This window comes from Salarias fasciatus, chromosome 23 (assembly GCF_902148845.1).
Source record: "Salarias fasciatus chromosome 23, fSalaFa1.1, whole genome shotgun sequence".
In the NCBI taxonomy this organism is placed as follows: Eukaryota; Metazoa; Chordata; class Actinopteri; order Blenniiformes; family Blenniidae; genus Salarias; species Salarias fasciatus.
This window is the reverse complement of record NC_043766.1, coordinates 33652358-33678388: the sequence shown is the minus strand read 5'-3', so window position 1 is coordinate 33678388 and position 26031 is coordinate 33652358. Positions and strand designations below refer to the sequence as shown.

Here is a 26031-nt window from a genome sequence, read left to right as displayed (position 1 = left end):
AGACACACACCGACACAGCCGTTCGAAAGCTACAGTCACACAGACGACTATTCAGTGAGGCGACGCAGCAGAAGGCACTGGATTATTAGTGTTTCACGTTTTATTGTATCAAAAGAAGAAAAAAACACTTTTACAACATAAACTCCTGAACAGCTGGATTCAGGCTGCTCCTCATAAAAGAGCGAGGCCACTGGCTGCTGAAGTGAAAAAACAAAGAGCAGAACTTTATGAAGAAGTGAGAATAACTGATAGAATTTTCATTTGGTGTCGGAACATCAAACTGCAGAGACACAAAAGCGCCACTAGGTGGAGGAATATGACCACGAGAGAGAGGCAGAGGCAGAGTGAACTGTTTTACAGCATTATCACTTCAGCACTTCAAAGTGTATCACTGATCCTGCTGTCAGGAGACAGGTTTCCCTGCGAGCGCTCCAGCTTCAGACTGACGTCCTGGCAGAGAGGCAGGGCGGCGTGCCGTCACGTGCAGTGGCAGTCCCTCATCTCCGCCGGCGCCGCCTCCATGCTCGGTCTGGGAGCTCGCCGCTTCTTCATCATCTGAGGGAGAAAGGATTCGACTCAACAGAGCTCAGGATCAAGAGAATTACAGCGGTTTGGAAAAAAGTGAGACAGACTGCAAATCGTGTTCTGCTAGAATATCGAGAGGAGGAGAAAGACGGCTGGTTCAACACCAGAACCTGAATCAGCAGAGTTAGAACGATGAGGAACAGCTGGGTCCCAGAGTGTAGACAGATGAGTCAGGCTTTAAGGCGCAGACCCAGGACACATGATCCGTTAATTCAGTTCAAGACGGTCCACAGAATCTATGCTCAAGAGAAAACTGCTCATATTCTGAAGAATCAGAGCGGAGACTGAACCAGGCCTTCAGTGTGTGAACTCACACACACTTAACCTTCAGGAAACTCCTGGAGCCACAGCGGATTTCACCCTCTGCTTCAGGAATGAGAGGTCACTCCAGGTCACATGACCGAAGGCAGGGAGGCAAACACTATGTGCGTGTGTGTGTGTGCGTGTGTGTGTGTGTGTGTGTGTGTGTGTGTGTGAGCTACCTGCAGCGTGTCCTCCAGCGTGGTGTACCTGTAGTCTGGAGGCTCCAGACTCTGCAGCAGCCGGGAGTGCTGCAGCCGGCTGAGCTGGACGGAGCGAGTCAAGGCCTCCAGCTGCTGCCGCACCACCTCACCGACGGTGAGCACAGCCGGACGGAGGGGGGCGAGGGCTGGAGAACAACCGCAAACACTGATGCCGTGGCTCTCAACACGCGTGCGTGTGTGTGTGTGTGTGTGCGTGAGGCTCTACCTTCCACCCTTTCTGCTCTCAGGGTGTGAGCGAGCAGCGGCGAGGCGTCCAGGTAGGTTGGAGCAGCTACGCCTGTTCAGAAACACACAACCAGAACCGTTCACTCCGTGAGCGGTGTTGACATGATGAGCCTGTGTGTGTGTGTGTGTGTGTGTGTGTGTGTGTGTGTGTGTGAGCACTGACCAGACCACCAGGTGTGTGCCAGAGGATCAGGGTGGGTCTGCACCGCTGCTTCTCTCACAGCCCTGCTGGCCACAGCGGCCCTCCTCGCGCGTCCAGCCCCAGTCCGGCTGCCGGTCCAGGACTCGGAGTCCCGGCTCTTGCTGGACGCCGTCCGGCTGCCGGTCCAGGACTCGGGGCTCCTGGTCCTGCTGGACGCCGTCCGGCTGCCATGTGAGAGCGTGCTGGGACAGTCGTCCAGCGTCTTGCCGAGGGAGGAGTCCGACTCCTCGCTTCTGACCTCTGACTCCGCCTCCTGCTGGTCTCCGCCGCCCGGCACGTCCTCGGACACCTGGCTGGCGCTCTGATCCGACGGACTCTCGCTCTCAAAGTCGCTCTGATAGTCGCGCCCCCCCTCCTCCTCCTCCTCCCCTCTCTGGAGCTGCTGCGGCCCGGCTGTGGTTGCTGTGATGGTCGGTTTGGTTTCTCTCTATGAAAGAAACACATCAGATTGATGCCATTCACAGTCGCAGGGTGAAATTCAGATGCCTCATGGCGGCCCGGAGCCCGATCCACCAGGCCTTCAGTTACCGTTATTTCACTTGCAACTGTAATTCTTCTCTCCTGATTCTCTTTAACACAGACTTTCCAGAACCTCCCAATTTCTCCGCCTCCTTCCAGAAGTCTTCAAAATGTGGGAAAGACCAAAATACAAGAAAACCATCTGCAGACACCTGTGGACCATCTTGACTTCTGGGTTTGTAGAAGTCCCCCCGAAAACCGCTTTGTTCGTCCTGAATCCGAGGTTCGACTATCGGTCGAATCTTCCTCTCCAGTACCCTGGAATAGACTTTCCCAGGGAGGCTGCCAATCCAGAGGCACTGTCTCCGACCGCCATGCGATGTTGCAGAGACGTGTCAACCAAGACAGTCCCTGCACATCCAGAGACTTAAAGTACTCAGGGGGAATCTTGTCCACCCCAGTGCCTTTCCACCGAGGAGCTTACCGACCACCTCTGTGACTTCAGCTTGGGTGATGGACGAGTCCACCTCTGAGACCTCAGCCTCTGCTTCCTCCACGGAAGACGTGGCGACGGGATTGAGGAGGTCCTCGAAGTCTTCCTTCCACCGTCCAACAATATCCTCAGTTGAGGTCAGCAGCTCCTCCTCCACTGTAAACAGTGTTGGCAGAGACCTGCTTTCCCCTCCTGAGGTGCTGGACGGTTTGCCAGAATTTCTTCGAGGCCGACTGGTAGTCCTCCTCCTTGGCCTCCTGAACTCCTCCCAGACCCGAGTTTTTGCCTCCTCAACCACTCAGGCTGCAGTTCGCTTGGCCTGCCGGTACCTGTCAGCTGCTTCTGGAGTCCCATGAGCCAACAAGGCTCGATAGGACTCCTTCTTCAGCCTGACAGCAGCCCTTACTTCCGGTGTCCACCACCAGGTTCGGGGGTTGCCGCCACGACAGGCACCGGAGACCTTACGACCACAGCTCCGGGCAGCTGCTTCGACAATGGAGGTGGAGAACATGGACCACTCGGACTCAATGTCCCCAGCCTCCCTCGGGACATGAGAGAAGCTCTGCCGGAGGTGGGAGCTGAAAACCCTGCTGACAGAGGATTCCACCACACATTTCCCAGCAGACCCTCACAACACATTTGGGTCTACCAAGTCTGTCCGGTTTCCTCCTCCGCCAGCGAATCCAGCTCACCACAAGGTGGTGATCGGTCGACAGCTCTGCTCCTCTCTTCACCCGAGTGTCCAAAACAGAGGTCAGAGGTCAGATGACACGGCAACAAAGTTGATCATCGACCTCCGACCCAGGGTGTCCTGGTGCCAAGTGCACTTATGGACCCCCCTGTGCTCGAACATGGTGTTTGTTATGGCCTGGCCCTGTGGGCAACGGCCGCTCACATACAAGCCCCAACCTCAGCCTGACTCCCGGGCGGGGCCGCGGCTGCGCCACACCGGGCGACATAACGACCTTTGTTTTCCTGTTTCTCATAAAGGCTTTCGAACTGCTCTCAGTCTGACCCGTCACCCAGGACCTGTTTGCCATGGAAGACCCTACCAGGGGCATAAAGCCCCCGACCACATCGCTCCTGGGATCTTGCGAGCGCTCAAACTCCCCCACCACATTAAGGTGGCAGAACACACTTTTTTTCATGTGTGTCTCCATCTTCCTCCCGGTCTTGTTTATTATTTGTGGATCAGGGACTAAAGTGATTCTGCGTATCATTCTGCTCGTGATAAATAAAGGTTTTGATCTGATTTGAGCCTAAAGGGATATTTTAACCATATTTCTTGCTCGGCAAAAGAATTCAGGACTGGACGGTCAACTTGACCCCGCTGACCTTGTGGGTGTGGACGGTGTGAGGAAAGGCGCGGTGGCGGCTGGAGTTCAAGTGGAAAGAACGATAATCCACTGCTTCAATCAAAACAGACCGTGTTCTACTGGGAACATTAAAGAACACTCCTGGTGTGTATTCTCTCTCATCTTCAGCTGAAGCTTTGAAAAAACTCAGCTGGCGGGAGGAAGTGTGTAGAAGCGAGGTGGCGTTGAATCCGCTGAATCAAATGTACCTGCTTGACATCACGTCTCGCTTCGTTTCCGGGCGTTTCCTCAGCGAACCCAGAGGCGGTAGGCACCAGCTCATCCAGAGACTTCACATTGATCATGAAATCTGGACCGAACAAAAAACAAAAACAAGCAGAGTTGAAGTGCAGCAATGCGGCAGCTCCGACTGACCGCTTTGAAATATCAGAACAAACTGTGTGTTCACGTTTGAGTGTTTGAGAAATTTTCAGAGTGATTAACAAACAAAAACAGCTTCAGTGAAGCGATTACAACCTCCAAAATGTCTGTTATACAGTGTAAGCTACACTTGTTGATCACAAGTGATTTCCATACAGGCTTTATGTGCTGACACTGCTCTGCCTCCAGGTGGCGCCATAATAACACATTCTGCCTCCTCTCTGACAGGGACAGATGACTACCAGCTGCTTTTGGCCATAATCTCATACAGCAGCAATGTAAGGGATCGGGATCCGAGGAGGAGACGGCGGTCTGCCCGTTCAGGGAAGTGGGAGAGGATTCCTCTGATACCGGTATCAGGTATTGGCCCGATACCGCACGGAGAACTCGTTGGGAAAAGAGATCGGTTTGGAGTGCCGGATCATTTTAAAGTGTAGAAATGATTCACATGTGATGAACATGAGCCGGTTTTTGTCAGCATGTGCAGAAAAACACTTTCTCGACTCACCTCCAGAGGAGACCGAACTCACACTGCTGGAGTCGGGCCCGGCGGGGAAGAGCTCCTCCAGAGAGAGCGCCTCCCGGTGGCCCGACGCAGAGGAGGCGGAGCGGGAGGACCCGGGCCTCCCCGCCGGATGGGGCGACGGGAGCGGAGACGGCACAGAGGGGCTGAAGCGGGCCTGAGCCTGGCCCGTGAAGCGGAACGGAGACGCCTGGCGGCGAGGAGGAGAATCGGCGGAGCGGTGAGGAGACGCTGCGATGGACGGAGACGACGGAGGAGGCGAAGAGCGAACCCTCCTGCTGGATGTCTGTGTGAGACAAGAAACAGGTTCACACTGAACACGGCAAACCAGGACCGGCGGCGCCGGGATGAAACACACCTTATCCTGCAGCTTGACGGGAGAGCGTCGTCCCAGGTGAGACAAGCCGTCGTCTGGCGAATCCAGCGGGTCTCCCAGCAGTCTCCTCATGTCCTCCTCGTCGCTCTCCAGGCTCACGCTGCTCACCACTTTCACCGGCTCCCGCCTCGCCCGCCCCGCCGCCATCCCCAACCGGACACCGGTGTCTGGACCGTCAGCGGCAGCAGCTCCGCCTGCATTAGCCGCTCTGCTCTTCAGGAAGTGGCTTCCTTTCAGTCTGTGGTCACCACTGGGCTGCTGGGGAGTCACTGGAGATTGGGTGGCTGCTGCTGCTGGGGTGTCAGAGGTCAGCTCGCTGGCAGGATTCATTCCCCGCTGGTCCTGGTCCTGGTCCTGGACCTGGTCCTGGTCCTGGTCCGGCTTGCGAATTCGAACGCGGCTCTCGATTAATGCCAGTCTGCTGAGGACGGCGGCCTGGGACGAGCGCTGAGAGGACGGCACACACCTGCTAGGAGCCGGGAGAGAGAGCTTCAGAGAAGGACAGAAAACATGAACCTTCACTGCTGACTGAGTGGTCGTCCTTTAAAAAGTGGGAAGAGAAGATGTGTCTGAGCGAAAGGCTCCGCAAACATCGGGACACAAAGAACAGTGCAAGAACAAAACACCAAAAAAGCACAATGAAAAACAGTGCAAGTCTGAATAAACCTGTAGTTTGAACCTGTGCTGCCTTTCCGCCTGCGGAGCCTCACCTGGGCTCCGGAGGTGCCTGAGACCGGCTGCCGCCGCTGCTGCTGGTCGGGGGTGGAGGTTTCTTCAGGAACCTGCTCCGTCCTTCCAGAGAGCTCCGAGGCCGGGCATCCTGGCGCAACACAAAAACCACACACAACATGACCTCCTCCACGTGTCCGCCCGTACGACGTGTCGCAACGCTCGCCTCGGCCGTGGCTCACCTCCTCCGCTCCGCCGGCTTCCCCGGCTTCACCGGCCTCCCCGACCATGAAAGGTCGGAGCTCTGCAGCCAAACTGACGGAAGACTCTTCGCTCAGGTCCGAGAAGGAAGCGCCTGCAGGTCTGGAGGGGACAGGCCCTCGCTCACGTCCCTAGACGAGAGGTTTATCTGTTACTTCACTTTGTTCCACAGCATGAGACGGCGAGGACTGAGGCCAGACTTCCTGCTGAAACGTCAGATTAGCTGAACATGACAGTGAGGCCAAACACTGCTGGACAAGACGACTCTCACAAATGCAGCTTCCAATGACAACGGTCTGTCTGTGTGTGTGTGTGTGTGTGTGTGTGTGTGTGTGTGTGTGTGTTCTTGTACATACCCAAAAGTAAGGACCAGAATTCGTTTTTCACCAACAGCGTGAGGACATTTTGCGAAGTGAGGACATTTTTGCCGGTCCTCACTTTTCAAAAGGCCTATGTTTGACCTTTTTGAGGGTTCAGACTTGGTTTTGATTTAGGGTTACAATTGGGTTTAGGTTAGGTTTAGGGCATAGGTTAGGGTTAGGCATCTATTTTTGATGGTTAGGGTTAGGGTAAGGGGCTAGGAAATGCATTATGTCAATGAGTGTCCTCACAACGATATAAGTACAAACATGTGTGTGTTTGTGTGTACCTATGCCTGTGTGTGTACATACCTGCACTTGGTGCCTGTATGTGTGTATACCAGTCCTTCTGTTAGTGTGTACCTGTGTGTTTGTGTCTGCCTCTCTCTCTCTCTCTTATGAGTGAGTGTGTGTCTTACTCTTTCAATGAGTGTCTCTCTATTTCTGTCTCTCTCTTGTATGTGTTTTGCGTGTGTATGTACCTGCGTATACACCTGTACTTGTGTGTGTGTACTGGTGCGTGTACCTGTCCGTGTCCCTGTGTGCCCCCGGCCCCTCCGGCCCCCCCGCCGCTCCTCCTGGCCGCCAGCAGCCCCTGAGCTCGGTCCAGAGCGGAGCTCCGGCCGCCTCTTCTCCACATGGTGAGAGGGAGTCCGGTGCAGAGGTCTCCCAGCGGAGCCACCCGTAGAGCAATACGGCTCTCAGGCTTCCCGGGTCCCAGCAGACATCTCCCTCGTTTTCTCCTCCGGACGAGCTAATGTTTAAAGCTCGTGGACAACACGCGGAAGAGAGTGTCTTCAGGACCGCGTGCGGTTTATTACCAGGTAGTGACGCTGAAACTCGTCCTCCGGGAGACACTTTCTGGACAGTTTGAGCCAAAAGTCTGGATAAATAAACCTTTCGGCGTCGCTGGTTTCCATGGAGGAGCGTCCGCCTCTTCCTCCTCTTCCGCTTCTTCTTCTTCTTCGTGGCATTAATGACTCCGGCCAGCTCGCAGCGCCCCACAGTCCACCTCTGGTACTGCAGGTGGCAGCTGCGGGGGCTCATGAGGCCCTGGGGATCCTAAGTTTAATTTTAGGCGAATTTTGCCACATTTATGACATTATTCACTCAGTAGGATACGGGAAGATGAAAGACACAGAAGCAATGAAATAATTTCCCTCTTCTACTGGAAATGCCTCTTGAACCTGTGACGTCTGATGTAAACTGGTCTGAAATGTTGCTTTGCTAAAAGCTCTGCAGTTATTTCTGTCTAACCCCATGCAGAGTAGTGTTTACATTAAAGGCTCTTTCAGAATGGAGGAACTTAACCACCCCGATCTCTGCGTGACTGGTAGCTGACGGCGACTCTACGTTGGCATGTGCATTGAATTTATAGCTTTGTAAGGGATTAATGAACTGTGATTAATTTTTTTGACTGCGAGTCAACTCCCACACAAACCACGGCGCCTTCACAGACTCTGGGCTTCTTCTTTTTGTGGTAAGTCGGTGTCAGCGGAGTCGCCTTCATCCTTTGCACATCATCAGTACATGAGAAACTTCAAGCCGAAGTTCAAATAAAAAAATACTCTTTAATTGCAAGATAAAATTAAAATTTTCACAAATTTTCAGGGTTGGATGAGAACTAATACTGTGGCCCTCACAGTAAACCGTGTTGCACATCCGTGGTTCCTGGTGGTCCTGTCTCCCCCCCAGGTGTGACTGTGAGTGTGTCTGCGATGGACTGTTGACGTCAGTCCTCCAGAATCCACATTACCAAACCCCAGTTTTCACAAACGCCGGGGTTGTTTATAAATGTGAATGACTCAGTTTTACCTTCCGCATTGTCTCAGATTTCTCCTTGTGATTTTCTCCTCAGACGCTGTGATTTGTCGCCCACAGGAGCCCTCCTGGTAAAAGATAATACGACTGCAGTGCAGCTCCGATGACACCTTTGCTGCTTCGCCACACACATGCATGAAAAATCTGATTTACAGAGAGAAAATCTGATGCCCGGTGAAGCCTGAAAGCAAGAAGATTTTAATCACTTTGGAAAATGCACATTAATTAGCAGGAGGCACTTGAGCTGCTGGGTATTTTACTGAAGATAAGTACAATAAACACAACCCATTAATGTTAATGAGCTCAGTGAAGGGCTCCACAGAGCCAGATGAATATTCCCTATGAGAACAAAAGGAGCAGCGGATTGAAGACGAGTGCAGGATGTGTGCAGACGCCTCCAGATGAAGTGACATTACGATTCCACCAAATACAAACTGATGGATCGATGAAATCACTAAAGCAAAGGTTAAAAAACTGTTTTTTTTTTTTAAATTGCCGCTCGTTTGTGGCTCGTCTTTTTAATGAAGTGAGCGCTGACACTCAGTTGGTAGAAAGTTCCGGTAATGGACAGGGTAATTGGCCTTTGGAGAGATGTTTTGCAGCAGGTTAGAAAATGTTCTGCTTTGTTTTTGTATTCATGTCAAAAAGATTCTTTCTTTGCAGCTTCTTTCATCAACATTTGAACGGGTGCAGTGAAGCTCGTAGGGTTACGCTGATCAGCGAGGATAAAGATTCACCTGTTTCTGCTGTAAACAACAGCAACTAGCAACTTTCTTTCATTCACTATTAAGTTCTTTCAGTAGTTAAAGTTCAAAACCCAGTTTTCTAATCATATTATTCTAGCGACTGGCCAGACCTGAGTTTCTTCCGTATATCCACGTTTTGCCTTAGAGGTCACTTGGCTCATGGACCCGACACGACAGAGGAAAAAGTCAGTAAAACAATAATTTGACACTTCTCTGCAAATGACAGCGTTCCTTCGGTCAAAACTTCTGGGTGAAAGCAGCCGTTTATCGTTTACTTGATAACATTTTTAAATTAAAAAAGGCAAAACTTTGGTTGCTCTTTGGTTGTGCATTTACATGACAACTGTCCAAGGCGCCACGGAAAACACAACTTCTTGAAAACGCTCTGTTGAAAATGCTCTGGGTTCGTCGCCATGTCTACGGCGGAAACGCTGCTCCTGTGGTAAATAGCTCCTCTGCACGTGGACGGGTGCTGTAGACTGTTGTCATATAAACACACTATAGAGCCATACGCTACAAACAGTAACAATAGCTGCGTTTCCATGTGTCCAAAACTCCTCCTTGCGATCAGATTGCAAGGCAGACGGTTTGTAAATGTCTCATTGTATCCAATGTGTTCAGATCAGCTTGAATTTCAGATGGGATTGTGAGAGGTAGTCTATCCTGATCGATGATCTGCCACCAGGCGGAGTCTTTCCAACAACTTCTGCCTTGTAAGTCTTCTTACAAAAAGCCGTACTTTCAGTGACTCCAGTGTCAGTAGAAAAGTAAGAGATTAGACTTTCCAAGAGAAGTACTGAGCTGAGTTATCATGAGCTCTGTTTCCATTTTAGCAGCACAAAACTCAAGAAAGAGGAAATAATTTCTAACCAGCATGAAAATTCTCAAGACTGGCTGTTAAATTGATTAAAGAACAATCCATGAACAATCTTATCTGTCTAACTATAAATGAAATGTTGACAAATTAATCGCGCAGCATTAATATGACCAGACAACAAGCAGTGTGGTCGACCGTTAAGTGATTTCTGCATGAAGGAGCCGCAGCGGTTTATCGTCGTCGCATAATGATGGTGGTGAAGTGATCGATCAGATCAATGTTTCTAGGTCGCGTGTTCCTCGCCAGACCAGGTCTGTGATCTGTAATCCATCAGAACATCACAGTCCAGTCAGAATCCCAGTAGAAATCCAGCAGCCAGTGTCCCACATGTGCTTTACTCTTCCAGGAACGGTCTTGATATGGTGTCCTCCGACGTGCCAGTCTCATTTTTACCTCAGATTAAGAGAAAGCTGTGGTTCGTCCGTTGTTCCACATAGAGGATTCTCTAGTCCCGGTCTGGGACCATCCAACGAGGGCCGTGGGAGACAGGGATCAAGAGTGTGTGTTCCAAACCAGCACACACCTGTAATTACAAGACTAACCAACCAATAAAGTTCTGAATAACTAACAGGTAACCGTGGACGTCTTCATCACACCACAGACAGAACTCAGTGTGATGAAGACCCCGTCTCCATCCAGAGGGTCAGTGAGGACAGTCTGAGGGTGGACCTGCCAGTAAACTGGACTGGGTCAGCTCTTTACAGGAAGGGTCGAAGCTGTCTCCAGTCCTTCAACCTGTCCCACTGTGCTCAAGGTCTTCTCTGGACCACTCTGTCCTCTCTGCTGTTGCATGCTGGGACAACAGGATAACAGTGGAGACTCCATCAGGCTCAACGAACTCATCAGAAAGTCCAGTGACATGATGGAGATGGACTCTGGGAAGGCCCTCTCAGAGACAAGGGTCTGGTGCAGGATCTGGTCCGTCCTGAAGAATGTCTCTCAGTCCTCCATGATGTCCTGGACGTCCGTCCTGAAGAATGTCTCTCTGAAGAACTTTCTCTTCTTTCTATTCCACGTGGAGCAACACAGAGAAGAATTTCCCTCGGGTATAATGAAGTGTTTTTATTCAACCCTGTGGATTCTCCGGGGTTTATGGCATGACTTTACAGAGGGCGTCGTCTTGTGGAGACGTTACAGCTTTTGACCACAGCACTGGGGAGACAGACGATACACGGCACCATCCTCAGTGTTAGAACGGGAAACTTGAAAAGCAACATTATCCTGCAAGAACGGCCGCTGCCAGAGATGCTACATGACAGAAATGAAAACACAAAGTGACACAGCTTATCTCTAAAGTTCCGTGTTCCCATCAACTCTCTGAAATCCCTGCTGGCTCCTGCTTCACTGAGCACTGGTGAGGAATCTGCTTCACCTGGTCGTTATAATGCAAATATTGTCATAAAAAAACACGTGACAAACCAGAATTAGATTTCAGCACCATTTCTCACATTCAATATTCTCCATACTCAGTACAAACAGTTTGAATCCAGCAGGCTGAAATAAATAAATAAATAAATAAATAAATAAATAATTAAATAAATAAATAAATAAATAAATAAAGGTACAAAGTGAGACTTAAAAATGTGAGCGAATTAGTTTTTCCTAATTTCTGGCGACCGGTCACTCTACTCTTTCAGGTTCAGCAGAACACTTTGTTGTCTGCAGTGGCTTGTTGTTCAAAAACAGAACATTTCCAGAGAACGTCTTTTATAAAAGAATTATTTCAGTGTTTTGTCTCCTGTTGTCTAGGAAACAAGACATCCTGAACAACAGAAGCTCATAGTCCCCAGAGTCTGGGTGGGGGGGCTCTGGGGTCCAGTTTGTTTTCAGTACCGCTCATTCACCATTTTCCAAATGTTTTCTACATATTTATTGACTCTCCTTGAGAATTTTGCTGGCGTTGTTAGCAAAATTAAGGTAATCTATGTTTTGATGTTTATGAAAGCGAGCCAGAGCACTCCTGTGGCGTCCGGCTCAAACACACCTAACACACATCATGACTCCCAGAACTGAAACTAATCAGGACAAAGTATTAAAACAATCACATGTCCACGTCGAGGTCCTGCTACAGAACTTTTTTTTTTATCAGCAGACGGGCTCGTGTTTTTTAGGGTACTCCACAAACTCCTCAGCAGTCTCGGTCCTCTGGGTCAAACGGAGCCATTGCTGCTTGTTCGGAGGCCCAAACTCCATCTGGGACCTCTGTAGAGCGTGGAACGACAGAGCCGGGACCACGGCAGAAGGCCATCAGTCAGAGGCGCCGATACGGGGCCGGTCTACGCTTGACCCTCGACGTTGATGGAGGTCACGGTCGCCATGAAGCAGCGCTGGAACAGGCGGTCGGGTTCGGGGGGCTGGTTGTCGCAGTCCAGCTTGCTGCCCCGCAGGAAGTGCTTCCTGAAGCCCTGAGGACCCGAGGGGACGCTGTTGTGACTCGACCCGGGTTCCTGTGGACTAGACATTGGACCTGGAAGACAGGAGAGCCGATTCAGAGGCTGAGACACCGAACCAACACCACAACAACACATCTAGTAGAGAAGATCAACACTGCAACTAAATACAGGATGGAAAGACTTCAGAGGAAAATGTAGAGATGGTAGAAACTACAGCTGAGGCCTTGCTGCACACTGAGAGGGGAGATCACTTAGAGAAGAAGCCCTCATCAACCGCTACGTGGTTCGACTGAGGATAGAGCTGCACAAAGCGAAGACATCTAGAGGGATCCATGCAGGCGTGGGGACCGGTCTTCTTCGTTAGTGTCAGCCTACGCAGAGACACAAACAGCTGCTGCTTTCCATTCCAGCTCCACAATGGAAATGAAATGCCAGTGTCAGGAAGGTGAACAGCAGTCTGAGGCTCAGTGTTTACACGGCCCTCACAAAGAACTGTGGGATATCTGGACGACTCTCCAGAGAGGACATGAGGGACACGGACAAACACAGACATCTGTGAACTCCGTTCCCACCTCTACGTGGACATGCTTTATGACGGCCTCCCTCCTGTCCTCCACGTCTCAGGGCACGCAACAAAGTTTCAGTGGATCTCTGTCGTCCTTTTCCCTCGGCTTCCCGGGTGCACTGCCATGGTTGTTACTCAATACATCCAGTAGAGGGCAGTGCATACTGCTGGCTTCATGTGGGACACAACTTCTAATCCCAACAGCGGTTCAGAACTGCTAAGATAAGTTTTCACGTCCCAGGTACTGTTACAATTTGATCTGAGGAGATCATTTGTTTTCTTGTTTTCTGCTTTTCAAGAGAACCTGAAGCTTCTCTGTCCTGATGTCCAGGACAGGTCATGTCCTAGCTCTGTTTGTTTCCACACACATCTTTGTCCTGATGTCTTCTTTGTTGCTTTAGCTGGTAGAACATGAGCTATACAGAACAACACTGCCCCTAGAGGTCATTAGCGGTATTGCCATTGTTTGCTCTGTCTTTCTCTTTCTTCCTCCTGTGGAGCGTATTCGAGCCTCAGGGACACAAGCAGGAGGCGATCAGTGCAGAGGAGCGAAGGAAGAGGTCAGGCTGAGCGTCTCAGCTGCTGAAACCTGCTGCACCTGAGCAGAGCTGCAGTCTGGAGCTGTCTGAGCCACGTTTGACAGATGGAGGAAGGAGTCCTGAAAACACCAGTCCTGCTTGTCTGATGCCCGCTCTCCTGTGACTAGGGTGCTGTTAGCAGGGCGTTTCCAATCGAAAGCATTCTGGCTGTTTGTCCACGCAACAAAGAGCATTATGAGTTCATGAATATGATAATATTTCAAAACACTGTTTGCTGCTGTCAGTGTCTGAGTGTGTACTGCTGCACTATAACAAAAACACGCCGGTAAGAAGAGGCTTGGCACTCAAACCACGACATCCTGTCTGTATGGTCATCTTTATGTTGCCAAACGTTTTACTTCTCCAAATTAAAAAAGACACAGTACTGATTCCAACAGATGACCGAGTTGTAACCAGAGCCTGGGACGTTTCATTCGGAAAACAGCCTCTCTGGATTCAGATGTAAAAGTTACCCTCTTCTCAAAGAAATTCTCCACTGTGTGTTTTACTGTTGGTTCAGTCCCTCTGCATCTGCAGTGCAGACGTCAGACACAAGTTGACAGCCATGAAATTTAAGGTCAGAAAAAGTAAATTAGAGACTGTATCTTTACAGAGAAAATGCAGAAGTCCACAGCCCCGCTTTGGGAATAGGACTGTGAGGGGCTATAGATGTAAACACCTAGTAACACTACTGTGGCGGTGAAGGTTGGTTTGGATGTTTTTTCAATTGAAACGAAGATCCTGTTTACATCTCAAGTGAAAATGCAGCATTTTAAAACGTTTTGAAAACGATGTCCGTGAACATGACAATGTCAGAAACGCTGAAAACGATGTAGCTTTAATGTTGGGCCACCAGTTGATTGTTCTTGCTGTAATGTAATTTTTGTCACTTAAACACTATTTCCACGTGTGTTTTCAGCGACTCTGAGCATCGCTGTCATGCAAACAGACACCCAAAACTCACTGGTAGCTTTATGTTTCACACTTGAAGGCGTTTCGTAAGAGAGGTGAATCTGAGGATGTTATCGGATTTTATTTATTTTAACAAGATGAGCAGTTTAGTGGAAAAATCCTGCTTGTTTAGCAGTTAATGGGTTAATGCAAAAGAAAAGAAAAGGAGAAGAATAAAGAACAGCAAAGTCTTCAGGTTGAAGCCCCTCAGGTCCCCCATTAATGAAAGTGAAAGCACTGAATAATGGAGGGAGTCTGATCGATGCAGCGGCACAGTCACACGGCGGGCTACCTGGCGCTTGGAGGGACAGGCCATTGTCCAGGCCTCTGGGCTTGGTGGTGATGAACAGATAGCAGAGGACACACAGCGTGATGATGAAGGCCAGAAGAACCACGGCGGCCACAGAGAGGCCCACCAGAGCTCCGAGGCTGAAAGACACAGCAGGGCGTTAGGCAGACAGCTGGAACACACCCCTGGAACACACACCAGGGCCGCAAATTACACAAGGCTTTGTGAAACCACTTTATTCAGCCAGTATTTGCTTTCTGTCTGTGCGTGACTTGACGAAGTTTTCAAGTGAAAGTGTAAAACTTTCCTTGTGTTTTGGGGGTCAGTTTACAGGACCACGGTTCTCAGAACTGCTGAAAATGCAACTTTTCAAAACCAGCTCCCGAGGTGGAGCTTTTTCCGAAACACTCTGACTCCGTCGTCGTGTAAACTTGAAGTAATCGCCACGGCTCAGTCTCCGTGTAGAAGGTGGAAACGCTGCCGCTGCTCATCACAGCCGTGGGGAACGTTTCTTCAACAGCTGGCAGTCACCTTAATGGCAATGCCACTTCATCGCCTGTGTGTGTGTGTGTGTGTGTGTGTGTGTGTGTGTGTGTGTGTGTGTGTGTGTGTGTGTGTGTGTGTCAATCAGTTTCAATCAATCAATGTATTTTTGTATAGTCCAGTATCACAACAACAGTTGCCTCAGAGGCTTCAAGATGTTACATTGGTAGGTAAAAATAAAAACAGTGAATAAGCATAATGTTAATATGTCAAATTCACAGTAACGAGACAAAACGAAGCAACCACCGCCTTAGACCCTCACATCCGGCAAGAAAAAACTCCAAAAACCCAGTGGGAAAAGAAGAAATCTTGGGGAGAACCACAGTATGGAGGGATCCCTCTCCCAGGGACGGACAGCTTTGGCAACAGCTAGCATGAGACAATAAGAAGTGTGTGTGTGTGTGTGTGTGTGTGTTCTCGTATTTCTATCCTTGTTGGGGCCAAATGTCCCCACAAGGATAGCAAAACATGGAACGACGTGCCTTGTGGGGACCTTTTTCCGGTCCTAAGTAGGAGAAACAGTGTTTTCTTGACCATGTTGTTGTTACTGAAAAAAGTAAAAGTGCAAAAACATTTCTTTAGGGTTAGGCTTTGTTGTGGTGTGGGTTAGGGTTAGGGTAAGGGTCAGGGTTAGGGGCTAGACATGAATGGGAGTCAATGGACGGTCCCCACAAGGATAGAAATACAAGACTGAGCGTGTGTGTGTGTGTGTGTGTGGTTTCATTACAAAACAACCAATGGCCCAACATGAACATGTTTTCAGTGTTTCTGCCATTTCGATGGAAATGGACATAATTTTTTAAGAATCTTTCAGAAACAAAAACGAAAAACCGATGGATTTTCACTTGAAACGCTGTCATGTAAATTAGATATAAGAGATTTACTGTGGACACGTTATAACCACCAAGAAATAATACTGTAGCGTTACGACACTGAAGCAAATATTGGGAACTTCTTTTTCTTTTGAAATCACTATGCCCAGACGGCATGTTTAGTAAGTAGTTCCGTCTTAGCAATCTTCGCATAAAAAACTCAATCTGGTAATTTTGCATTAATATTTCACAGTGTAGTGAATGTGCGGATTATAACGGGTTAACCAAAGTGTTTCGGGGTTGTTGGATTGTGTATTTGATGAGTTTGACGGTGGGAACCAAAAATACCGTTCACTTCCATTGTGTCCGTCCCGAAAACCTTCCACGACTCACCTCTGAATAAACAACAGCTCGCCCTCACAAAAAAAGTAAGTATGCTGTTCGAAATGACTAAGGAATTGCGCTAAATGGGCAAATTTGCCAAAATGTTGAAGTATCCCTTTAAAGGCTCTCCCAGGACCTCATTTTGGAAAAGCTGGAAAAGCACCAGGACTCACTTCTCGGGGGACTTCAGCAGACGAGCGCAAGGTTCTGAGTAATACAAACCCATGGAAAGCAGCGGGCCCAGACAGCATCTCAGGCCGTGCACTCAGGCTCTGCTTGCTGACATATTTACCCAGATATTTATAAATAAATAACAGCTCTGCATTCAACACAGTCATCCCCTATGAACTCACAGACAAGCTCCTCACTCTCGGACTGACGCCCTCCCTCTGTAACGGGGTGCTGAACTTTCTAAGAGACAGACCGCAGTCAGTCCGGGTCCACAACCGCACATCCAGCCCAAGAACTGTGAGTACTGGGACCCCCAGGGGGGCATGCTGAGTCCGCTGCTCTACAAGCCCTTCACCTATGCGAGAAAATTTGACTTGTCATCGGAGACAGCACTCATCCGCAACACACACTCTTCACACTCCGACCATCAGGCAGACGCTACAGGAGTCTGAAGTCCAGGGCCACGAGGCTGGCGAACAGCTTCTACCCACTGGCCCTCAGGCTTCAGAACCAACCACTCACAAACACCGTGTGTGCAACACACATGTATTCATGACACTGAGCATCTTCTAAAACTCTTGAATTGGCCATCAGGTCTGAACGGAGTACTGTACAAAGTATCGGGAAAAGCTTCCCGATACAACCCAGCTAGTACGACAGGACGCCATGCAGCAGGTAGACCAGAGAGGACGGGCGATGATTTGGAGATTCTTGAATATCAGTGAGAATGACAAAAGTAAGAACATTCTGCCAAACTATGAAGAGGAGGATAAAGACAGTTGGTTCAACGGCAGCAGCTTGATCAGCAGAGGAACTGGTTGTTTTTGGAGTCAACATGTTATAAAGCTGACTCCTCAAACAGGAGTGGTTTTACAGGCCAAAGCCCCTGGACCACTCCTCATTCTTTAAAAAAATCCCATTTCTGGTTCTGTGGGGAGTTACCACGATCCAGCAGAGGAAGCACAGAGAGCACAGCTCCTCCAGGACGGACCTCAATGCACGCCGTTAGCAGAGGGGTTCCTCTGTTTACAATCACAGTCTCAGCGGCTTCAGCCCATCAGCAGGAACGTTACTGGCCTCTCGGCTCAGAGAATGTCTCCGAGCTTACGTTCAGACCTGGACTCCCTGGAGGTGGCCTCGGGCCGGACGTCATGTGCTCCCTGCACCTGACTGTCACTTAACCTCCGAAACCAAGAACTGGAGGATATGCAGGCTGCACGCTTCGCAGATGAAAGTCGCGTCATCCTGATGATTCTGGACATACAGACGAGTGCAACAGCTTCAACACGAACCTTCGACATGTCTGACTCAAATAAATGATTCGCCATCAAGCTCAGCAGAGGCCTGATAACCGACCGTGATTCTGAATTCAGTATGAGGAGCAGGGAGACACGGAAAAACTTGCAGTCATAAAAAACAGGATCAGATTTGAAGGCTTCAGATATTCAACCTTGAGATGAGATTGGAGAAAATTTAAATGAACTCTGGGTCACCACATTTAGATCAGACTCAGTGCACAACTTTATTTCCCGAATGAGGACGAACCTTCTGACACAAGTGCTTAAATGCTCCGCTTACTCATTTGAAAGTCGTCGCACACAGACTACTTAGCGAATAAAGAGCGCTGGAGACGGTTTTCACTGCACTTCAGCTGGAAGCAGCAGCGATTTTGAACTCTGCGCCGTCGCCTCGTGACTTAACTGCCCACTCCACAACTCCACAGCACCGCCACTCTCCAGCCGCTCACTGAAATAACCACAAATGAGACAGCTTGAGCCAATGCCACCAAAAAAAAAAAAAAAGCCACAGAAATAATTTTCTGCAAAATGACTTTTTTCTTTTTTCCACATTCTCTGATGACAATGTGCGACGTGGAACGATTTCTTTGAAAAGCCTGGTTCAGCATCACAATAAAATCCTCATCGCTCACATGAAGCCTGACCCATCAGACCACGGATGGATGCATAAAATGATCGCTCCACGACCGGAGTACTGACGCGGACAGTTTCACAATGAAAGGATCCAATTATAGTTTGCTCTTTTCCTCGCCTGACTCTGACTGACGTCTGACAAACCGTAAAATTAATCAAGGGCGTTCACTGGTTTAGCTTGCCAGTACTCGTCAGACGCCAAAAAGTCTGCCTATTGATAAAGTCTCAGTCTAAAGACAGCGAGAACGCCACGCAGACTCAACAAACACAAACACAACATGCATTAGCTGTTCAGCATTACTTACCGCAGTACTTTATTTCCGGTAAGTTACCCTGCTTCACAGTACAGAAAATCCAGGGTCAAACCCTGAAGTTAGCTCAGCAAGAGGAAATCCAGCTCGGTAGTTGTACAGGCCTCAGATCCAGCCCGGTTGAGAAGTTCCTCTACTTTAAAGGTGCTGTAGGCAGGATTTTGCCAGTCAAAGCTAATTTTTCTGTGTTTTCTTTGGATTAAATGTTAGAGTATTCATTGATAATCCTTTAGGAGTGTAGCATAACTGCACTACCGCAAGGGCGCAGCGTTCCCATCTGTCTCTGTTCTGAGCTGAAAAGGAATCTCGACAGCTCCAGGTATTTTTGACCAATCAGAAGAGCCCCTGAGGCTCTAACCGTGATTGGTCGAGGGGCGTTCGTCGCACGTTCTTGTGGGAGGGGCTTAATTTGCGCAAAGGCATGATGTCAGAGAAAACAGGACAGGATTGGCTGTGCTGGGTTTCAAATCGCCATCTTAGATGGGTCAAATCGCCATCTTGCTGAGGTAACCCTAAGCAAGATGGCGGAGATGTGGAATCCTGCCTACAGCACCTTTAACTCACGTAGATCTAATCACCACACGGCGGCAAACCATCTTCTCCGATCACTTCAAACTGATTTCCCGAACAGGACCAACAGCCTCCAGTCATCAGGTCTGAGTCCTGCAGGGCAGCAGGAGCGGTGGAGGAACAGACGACTCACATCTGGGGTGTCAGTGACTGTGTGATTTTAAAATGCAGTGACGGAAATAAAAATGAATGCAGACCCGGTCCAAGATCCAGGGTGGACTTGATGATCAGGCAGGTGCAAGAACCAGGATGTGTAGGCTGCTCTCGCCGTGAGGCGCGGGTGCAAACCACTTCACCACCATGCCGCCCCACAGCCACAGTCCTCATCCACTATAAATACTCATGATTAACCCATCATGGCTTTTTTTTTTCTATTATAACAGGCTTCAGTAGTATCACATGACAGATTAAAGCTAGGGCAGACGATGCTGTCCAAAAGCATTTTTTGTCATACTGAGTGAAATGCTCCTTGCCCTCTGGGAGAAGTCAATACATTATGTGGACGGAAAAATGTGCAGAAAAACTCTGACAACTGTAGCGGCCACAGGACAGTAAAAACTCCGACCAATCGGAAGGCACGGACCGCTCTAAAGAAACCAATCAAATCCCTTCGCCGTTCTACCAGCCCCCTGGCTGGTACATTTCAATGGCGTGCACTGGCCCTGGTTCAGAGCGCGCGCGTTGCCAAGGAGCTCTCGGCGCTCGCGTGAAAAATAGAAGGAAGCGGAGCGGGCGCGCTGCGCTCCTATGCGCATTGTGTGCGGGCAGTCAGAAAGGTTAACAACACTGGAGGCGATCACAAACTCCGTGCACGTGGCGCTTCCGCGCGCGCACGGCACTTCCGCGTCCAGTGCGTTCGCTCCCAACGGAGCTCCTCCAATGGGGTGGGAGCTGGGCGGAGCCTTGGGGAGATGCTACATTCGTGCTACATGCTAGTTTTCCAAGATCGCCGACCCTAGCTTTAAATATGAAATAGCAATTAATCCAAGCTAATTAAAGCTAGGGTTGGCGATTTGAATGAGATACATTTTTTTAAATACTGGTTAAAATGATCTTTATGACCCGATGGGAAGCAATTCATAGCGTGTTTTTAAAGTAGTTTGGAAAATATCCGCTATCTACAGCAGGAGTAAAACGGGAAAAACAGCAACCAATAGTCTTGACGGGACACCTTTTTTTAAACCAATCAAATCCCTTCGCCGTTCGACCTGCCCCCTGCGCGTACATGTACGTCTGCACTGACTCTGGTTCAGTGCGCACGTAGAAGGACGGAGCGTCGTTTCAGAACGGCGGAGACGAATGTTTGGGGATTCACTCACCGTTCAGTGCGCCATACCTTGGCGTTGTGCAAATAAAGAAAAACGAAGAAACGAAGCGCTGAGGACAGGTTACGACAGGAACGCACTGAACGCGGAAGTGCCGCGCGCACCGCACGCGCCGCGAACGTCTCCGCGTCTCCATTGCCAACGGGAGCTCCTCCAATGGGGTGGGAGCTGGGCGGAGCTAGCCAGACGGAGCCTTGGGGAGATGCTATATGCTAACGCTAGTTTTCCAAGATCGCCAACCCTAGCTTTAATTACACTTCACAGGCTGAAATTTCAAGTTAGGGTGATTTACGAGGATTGTTTAGGTGTGATTACTTTAGGTTTTCACCAGCAAACCTGAAATTAACATGAAGGAACGGAGAATATCTGTAATGCCCTCACATGACTCATTCATTCACGCAGCAGCCAGTTCTGCTGATTGCAGCCAAACCGTGTGCAGGAAGACTGACGTGTCCATGCTCGCTGCTGGAACTGGAGTTTAAAAACCCGGCATGCCGGGGTTCGTCCCACAGTCTTCAGTAGACGGAGCGCCGTAATTGGCTGCCTGGACGTCTTTAAAACCCAAGCAAATTTCGTTGTAACTTTGGTAACTTGTTGCGATGACAATCAAGAAATTTCATTCATTCATCATGTGTTTGGACCTAAACAAAACAAGATTTAAACTGTATAAATGGTAAATGGTCTACACTTATATAGCGCTTTTACACTGCATTGACAGAGCCCAAAGCGCTTTACACTGCATTAACACATTCACCCATTCACACACACATTCACACACCAGTAAATACAAGTCATGAGAATGAAGACTAACTGCATCATCAGCATGAAAACCAATCACAAGTAAAGTTTTTTTATTCCTTTAAGATGAGCATTTGAGAGAAAGTTGTCCAAAAATAGCATCTCTTGTCACGTGGAAGGGCGGACAGAGGTGCAGGGTTCAGCCATCACATTTTCAAGAGAGTTTGATTAACTTTGCACAAACTGAAAGGAAGCTCGGGCCACGTTCACACATAGCCGGGTGTTTCAAAAACAGATATTTTCTCCTCTACGTTTTCAAAAATAACAGTTCACACCAGCAAAAAAAGGCAATTTAACCAAATTGTCATAAAAACCTGGTTCAGAGCTACTCTGAGCGTGCCAAACTTCTAGGTTCCAGAAGCGTAAGGCCATGGCAGCCTATCAGAGTCCTGGAAAAAACAACACCGACTGGCTTCCTGTTCCTTCAGCGACAGTGCTTCTGCACACAACAGAGCATTTCCCGTTGTAAATGCAACCAAGCAAAAGACACCAAGGTTAAAAACGAGCAGAGCTTTAGCAGTGTTCATCCTCGTCACACAGCAGCTAAACTGTCGACACACACACGACGCCATGGTGCTTCCTGCGACGTTAAACTGCGCTTCTCGCTGTCCACGCGTCGGCGTGAAGATGGAGTTTCCCCCAACCTCCACTTTGGTCAGAGTTCTCAGACACTATCGCTTCCCGTTCTCGTGTAAACGAGAGGCTGAAACTCGCTAAAAGATCTCCGCTGAAGCGAGTCCTCACCGACAAAAGGTCAACCTACATGTAGAGCGACTATAACTGGTGTGTGTGTGTGTGTGTGTGTGTGTGTGTGTGAGTGGTTTACTCGGTTCACTGTTCAATCTCCAGAAGAAGCAGCGCCTTATAAGAGCTATTAGTGAAATATTTAAACTGCAGAACTTCCGTAGCACGTGGTTTGTAGACGTTTCCCCTCATTCTCCTGGATTTTAATGAACGCCCTTTGAGGAGCGTTTGGCTGAGTCATGTTGGTGATTCACGGCGGTGAGTCTTCATGGCCGTAGCTTTCTGACGTGTTGGGGAAATTCAGTTGAATGAATATTTTCAGTTATGCTTAAAAATGGTTCAGATTGGACAGAGACTTTCTGTGTTGTACTGCTGAATGTGTCTCTTAAAGCGGCCTCAAGCTTTTCAATCTCTTTGTTCTGATTAAACAGCTGAGTGCAGTCAATAAAGTTCTGAACAGTCAACTACATTCACCACACAATTGATGGGCAAAAACGGTCTTGACGATGAAAATATGAATAAAACTAAATTGTATCTTTGACAAAAGGCTGTGATTAAAGCTCAATTTGCTGCCAAGACTAACACTGGCTCATTTCTGAAAAATTTAATTTCAGGCACAATAGTCTCCTGCAAACTGTGAAAAATACACTGCAACAGCTCACTGTCTTAATATCGGAAATAAAGATCTGTTTTCAGAGGATTCAGGCTATAAGCAAGTGAAATGATCTGCCAGTGCAGAAACATAATTACTCTAGGTAAGATGTCTTGAAATGAGGACAAACAACTTGGCTCTTTAAAGAGAGAAATGCACTAAATGAAGAAGTGAAACACTCCAAGCACCAACTTGTCAGTTCTTCTCTGAATGCCTGTTTCTCACTAAGCTTCAGAGAAAAGCTCTTCAACAACTAAACAAGAATACTCAACAATAACGATTTAAAAAACAAAAAACAAAACAAGAATACTCCTCAGTAGCATTTCTCTCTCAAACCAAAACAAAGCACATTTATCTGAATTACTTCCTAAATATTGTCTTATATACAAGCAAAGATCACTTGTTGCTTCTTAGATTATAAATAACTGAATTGTTTTTGATAGAAGATCTTGCAGATGCTGCAGAAAGCAGCGCGGGAGCCTCAGTCCTGCAGGAGGCGGCTCACCGGCTGCACGCGCGCCGAGCGGCGGAGCTCCTCCACCTCCGCCGTGCGCGATCACCGAGGCGTGCGTGTGCGCGTCCCCTACCTCAGCCACCACATGTATCCATACTTGTAGGGGAAGAAGCTGTTGGGGTCGTCGCAGCAGTACTTCAGGTCGCTGAAGCCGCAGCAGAACAGCGCCGTGGAATCGCTGTCCGACTTGGGGCACGTGAAGCCGCCCACCAGCACGTTTTCCCGCGTGTAGTAACTTTCGCAGTCCGAGCTCATGTCAGACTCCGTGCGCGCACAGGTGGACGAGAAAACCATCTCCCGCGTGCTCGTGCCGCACAAACATCCGTCTGGGAGCTGTGATGCTCCTGATGCTGGAGCTGCAGGGCTCTCCCACCCACCTCTCTCTCTCTCTCTCTCTCTCTCTCTCTCTCTCTCTCCCTCTCTCTCCTCTTCCTCTCTTCTCCCTCTCTCTCATCTCTCTCTTTTTCCACCTCTCTTCTCTACTTCCTCTCTCCACGTTCACACCTCTCTCTACTCCTCTCTCTCCCTCTCCATCTCCCTCTCTCTCCCCCTTCTCTCCCTTCACCTCTCTCCCTCCACCTCTCTCACTCTTCCTCCACCTTTCGCTCTCCCTCCACCTCTCCCTCTCTCTCCCCCTCCCTCCACCCCTCTCTTCCTCCACCTTTCTTTCTCTCCCTTCAACTCTCTTCCTCCCCCTCTCTCTCCCTCTTTCTCTTCACCTCTCTCTCTGTCTCCCTCCACCTCTCTCACTCCACCTCTCTATCCCTCCACCCCTCTCTCCCTCCCTCCACCTATATCTCTCTCTCCCTTCACCCCCACTCTCTCTCTCTCTCCCTCTCTCTCACTCCACCTCTCTCTTCCCTCTGTCTCCCTCCACCTCTCCCTCTCTTTCTCTGTCCCTCCACCTCTCTCTCTCTCTGTCCCTCTTTCTCTTCACCTCTCTCCCTCCCTTTCTCTTTCCCCCTCTCTCTCTCCCTCAACCTCTCTCTCTCTCTTTCCCTCCACCTCTCGCTCTCTCTCCCTCCACCTCTCGCTCTCTCTCCACCTTCAGTCTGATGAATGAATGAAACCAATCAGCTCACATTCATGTCCTGCTTCCTGACTTCGGTCTGAAGGCAGAAACATCTGGACGGGACAGATTTCGCTGCACATCTGTGTGATCCTCCGGCAGCAGCAGATCAACCCCGCCTGCATGAAGCCAGCTCAGGTTTCACTTCATCATCAGTAAATATACAGGAAAAACCACAAATCTGTCACTTCAAATGATTTATTTCTGCTTTATTTGTGCTTAATTTACTCCCATGCTAACCACGAAAACGCTTCAAGTGAAAACCTGTGATCAGTTCAAACTGAGAACATTCAAATCCACACACCGGTCACGTCAGCTGAGCCTGTGTTGATACTGAACCGGTCGGGATATTCTATATCTTACCGACAATAATCGTGTTATTTCAAAAAAAGGAATTCCCATATTCTTTTACCCGTTTCCACAGAAGCAGCAGAAACTGGTAATTGTGTAGATTTCCTGTTGGCCCCAAGTGGCCAGTAGAGGCTGGTGGAAAACTTCCCGGGTGAGGCGCTCCGTCGGTCTTCAATTTCAGCCAATATTCTGAGCATTAGCTTAAATACAGTATGTTTATAAACCCCGTGGCGACGTAAAGTCTCCCCAAGCTGCAGCCCTCAGAAGGCGCTGGTTGGTTTAAATTAATGCGCTTCGCTTGTTTTGTTAAACGATGTTTGGTGGAATCACTGCTAAAGCACTTCTCCTTGAAAATAATATGTTTTTCTCCTGTAAGTTCAGCTGCACATCACAGATAAAAAATGTGGTGTACGTGAGACTGAACACATTTTGGAGGCTTACAGCAATGTTTTTCAGGATAAATGCACCATTTTAACACCTGACATCCAAACAGTCCACGCTGCTGCTGTTTTTATGTCCCACCCTCAGGAGAAACTGTTTGTTGAGTATGAAATGTGAGTTTCGTCTGTTGCCCTGAGTGGAGAAACACTCCAGCAGCTGAAAGAGGCTACGGCAGGAGCTGTTGTGTTGCAGGGTTAATGTGAAAACACATTAAAGGATGACCTATGAAAAGAAGCGTGGCTCAGACAGGTCAAGGCAACAACACGTCAGCAAACTCAGCCACATTCTGACGGTGAAGCAAAGTCCTCTCCTCTCAGAGCTGCAGGCCAACGTAGAGGCGGTGAAGCTGCATCCGGTTTGACAGGAGAGGTTCTGAAACAGAACAGAGATTCAACTTTCAGATCAAGAGATTCAACTTTTTAAAAACGGTTACAGAGGTGGAACTTGCAAAGCTCCAACTTCGTCTGCGTGTAGATGGACGAAAAACAAACAACAGCACCAACTTGTGGCCTGGCATCATCAGCTTTTAGCCAAATACCTAAACATGTTTGAAATCCTTCATTTAAAAAAAGGTAAGCTATTTCATGTCCCCAAGGGATTCCAGGAAAGCTGCTGAGGTGAAGTGTTTTACATCTCTATGCCAGCTCAGAGTTGTGTTTTCTAGCTCAGACAGTCGCGTGCATTTAGCGCTGAACACGTCAGAGCATGGCCATTTCACCCATGACACAAACACAGGAACCGCTGTCAAATACACTCGGCTCCTGACACAGCGTGAGAGGAACA

The 26031-nt window shown here is 49.0% G+C and overlaps 2 protein-coding genes and 2 long non-coding RNA genes across 5 annotated transcripts in view; 1 reads left to right on the top strand and 3 right to left on the bottom strand.

Annotated features, from left to right (window-relative positions):
• The window catches only part of LOC115382260 (uncharacterized), a 425955-nt gene that overhangs the window by 325430 nt on the left and 74494 nt on the right, over positions 1-26031 (bottom strand). The gene's annotated exons all lie outside the window — the stretch shown is intronic.
• On the bottom strand, positions 104-7346 carry c23h19orf44 (chromosome 23 C19orf44 homolog). Of its 2 annotated transcripts, none has more exons than XM_030083907.1 (10): positions 6939-7346; positions 6035-6184; positions 5834-5943; positions 5106-5592; positions 4733-5033; positions 4053-4153; positions 1498-1963; positions 1315-1386; positions 1068-1234; positions 104-555 (listed from the first exon to the last, which is right to left on the bottom strand). In XM_030083907.1, exons 1-10 carry the CDS (start codon positions 7050-7052, stop codon positions 478-480), a joined length of 2046 nt encoding a protein of 681 aa, XP_029939767.1. In that variant the 5' UTR covers positions 7053-7346; the 3' UTR covers positions 104-477. The 2 variants fall into 2 exon arrangements, with proteins under 2 accessions (XP_029939767.1, XP_029939768.1); XM_030083908.1 differs by having other exon boundaries at positions 5106-5589.
• LOC115382239 (protein shisa-like-2A) lies at positions 12133-23645 on the bottom strand. The gene is made up of 3 exons (XM_030083953.1): positions 23461-23645; positions 14636-14772; positions 12133-12323 (listed from the first exon to the last, which is right to left on the bottom strand). The coding sequence occupies exons 1-3, from the start codon at positions 23640-23642 to the stop codon at positions 12133-12135; spliced, it is 510 nt and encodes a 169-aa protein (XP_029939813.1). The 5' UTR covers positions 23643-23645.
• LOC115382255 (uncharacterized) overlaps positions 15364-26031 on the top strand; it is a 22208-nt gene continuing 11540 nt past the window's right edge. Inside the window, exons 1-2 of the long non-coding RNA XR_003930515.1 lie at positions 15364-15375; positions 23648-23652. This is a non-coding gene — a long non-coding RNA (uncharacterized LOC115382255). The remainder of the gene's footprint in view (positions 15376-23647; positions 23653-26031) is intronic.

Bases quoted from the DNA above. Each gene is read 5' to 3' on its own strand.
- LOC115382239 (XM_030083953.1), bottom strand. From the start codon at position 23,642: ATGAGCTCGGACTGCGAAAGTTACTACACGCGGGAAAACGTGCTGGTG. The intron at 14,773-23,460 runs GTAGGGGACGCG...TGTGTCTTTCAG, and splicing joins GGATACATGTGGTGGCTGAG to CCTCGGAGCTCTGGTGGGCC. The intron at 12,324-14,635 runs GTAGCCCGCCGT...CCTGTCTTCCAG, and splicing joins CCTGTCCCTCCAAGCGCCAG to GTCCAATGTCTAGTCCACAG.
- c23h19orf44 (XM_030083907.1), bottom strand. From the start codon at position 7,052: ATGTGGAGAAGAGGCGGCCGGAGCTCCGCTCTGGACCGAGCTCAGGGG. The intron at 5,944-6,034 runs GTGAGCCACGGC...GTGTTGCGCCAG, and splicing joins AAGCCGGCGGAGCGGAGGAG to GATGCCCGGCCTCGGAGCTC. The intron at 1,387-1,497 runs GTCAGTGCTCAC...GTTTCTGAACAG, and splicing joins GGCACACACCTGGTGGTCTG to GCGTAGCTGCTCCAACCTAC.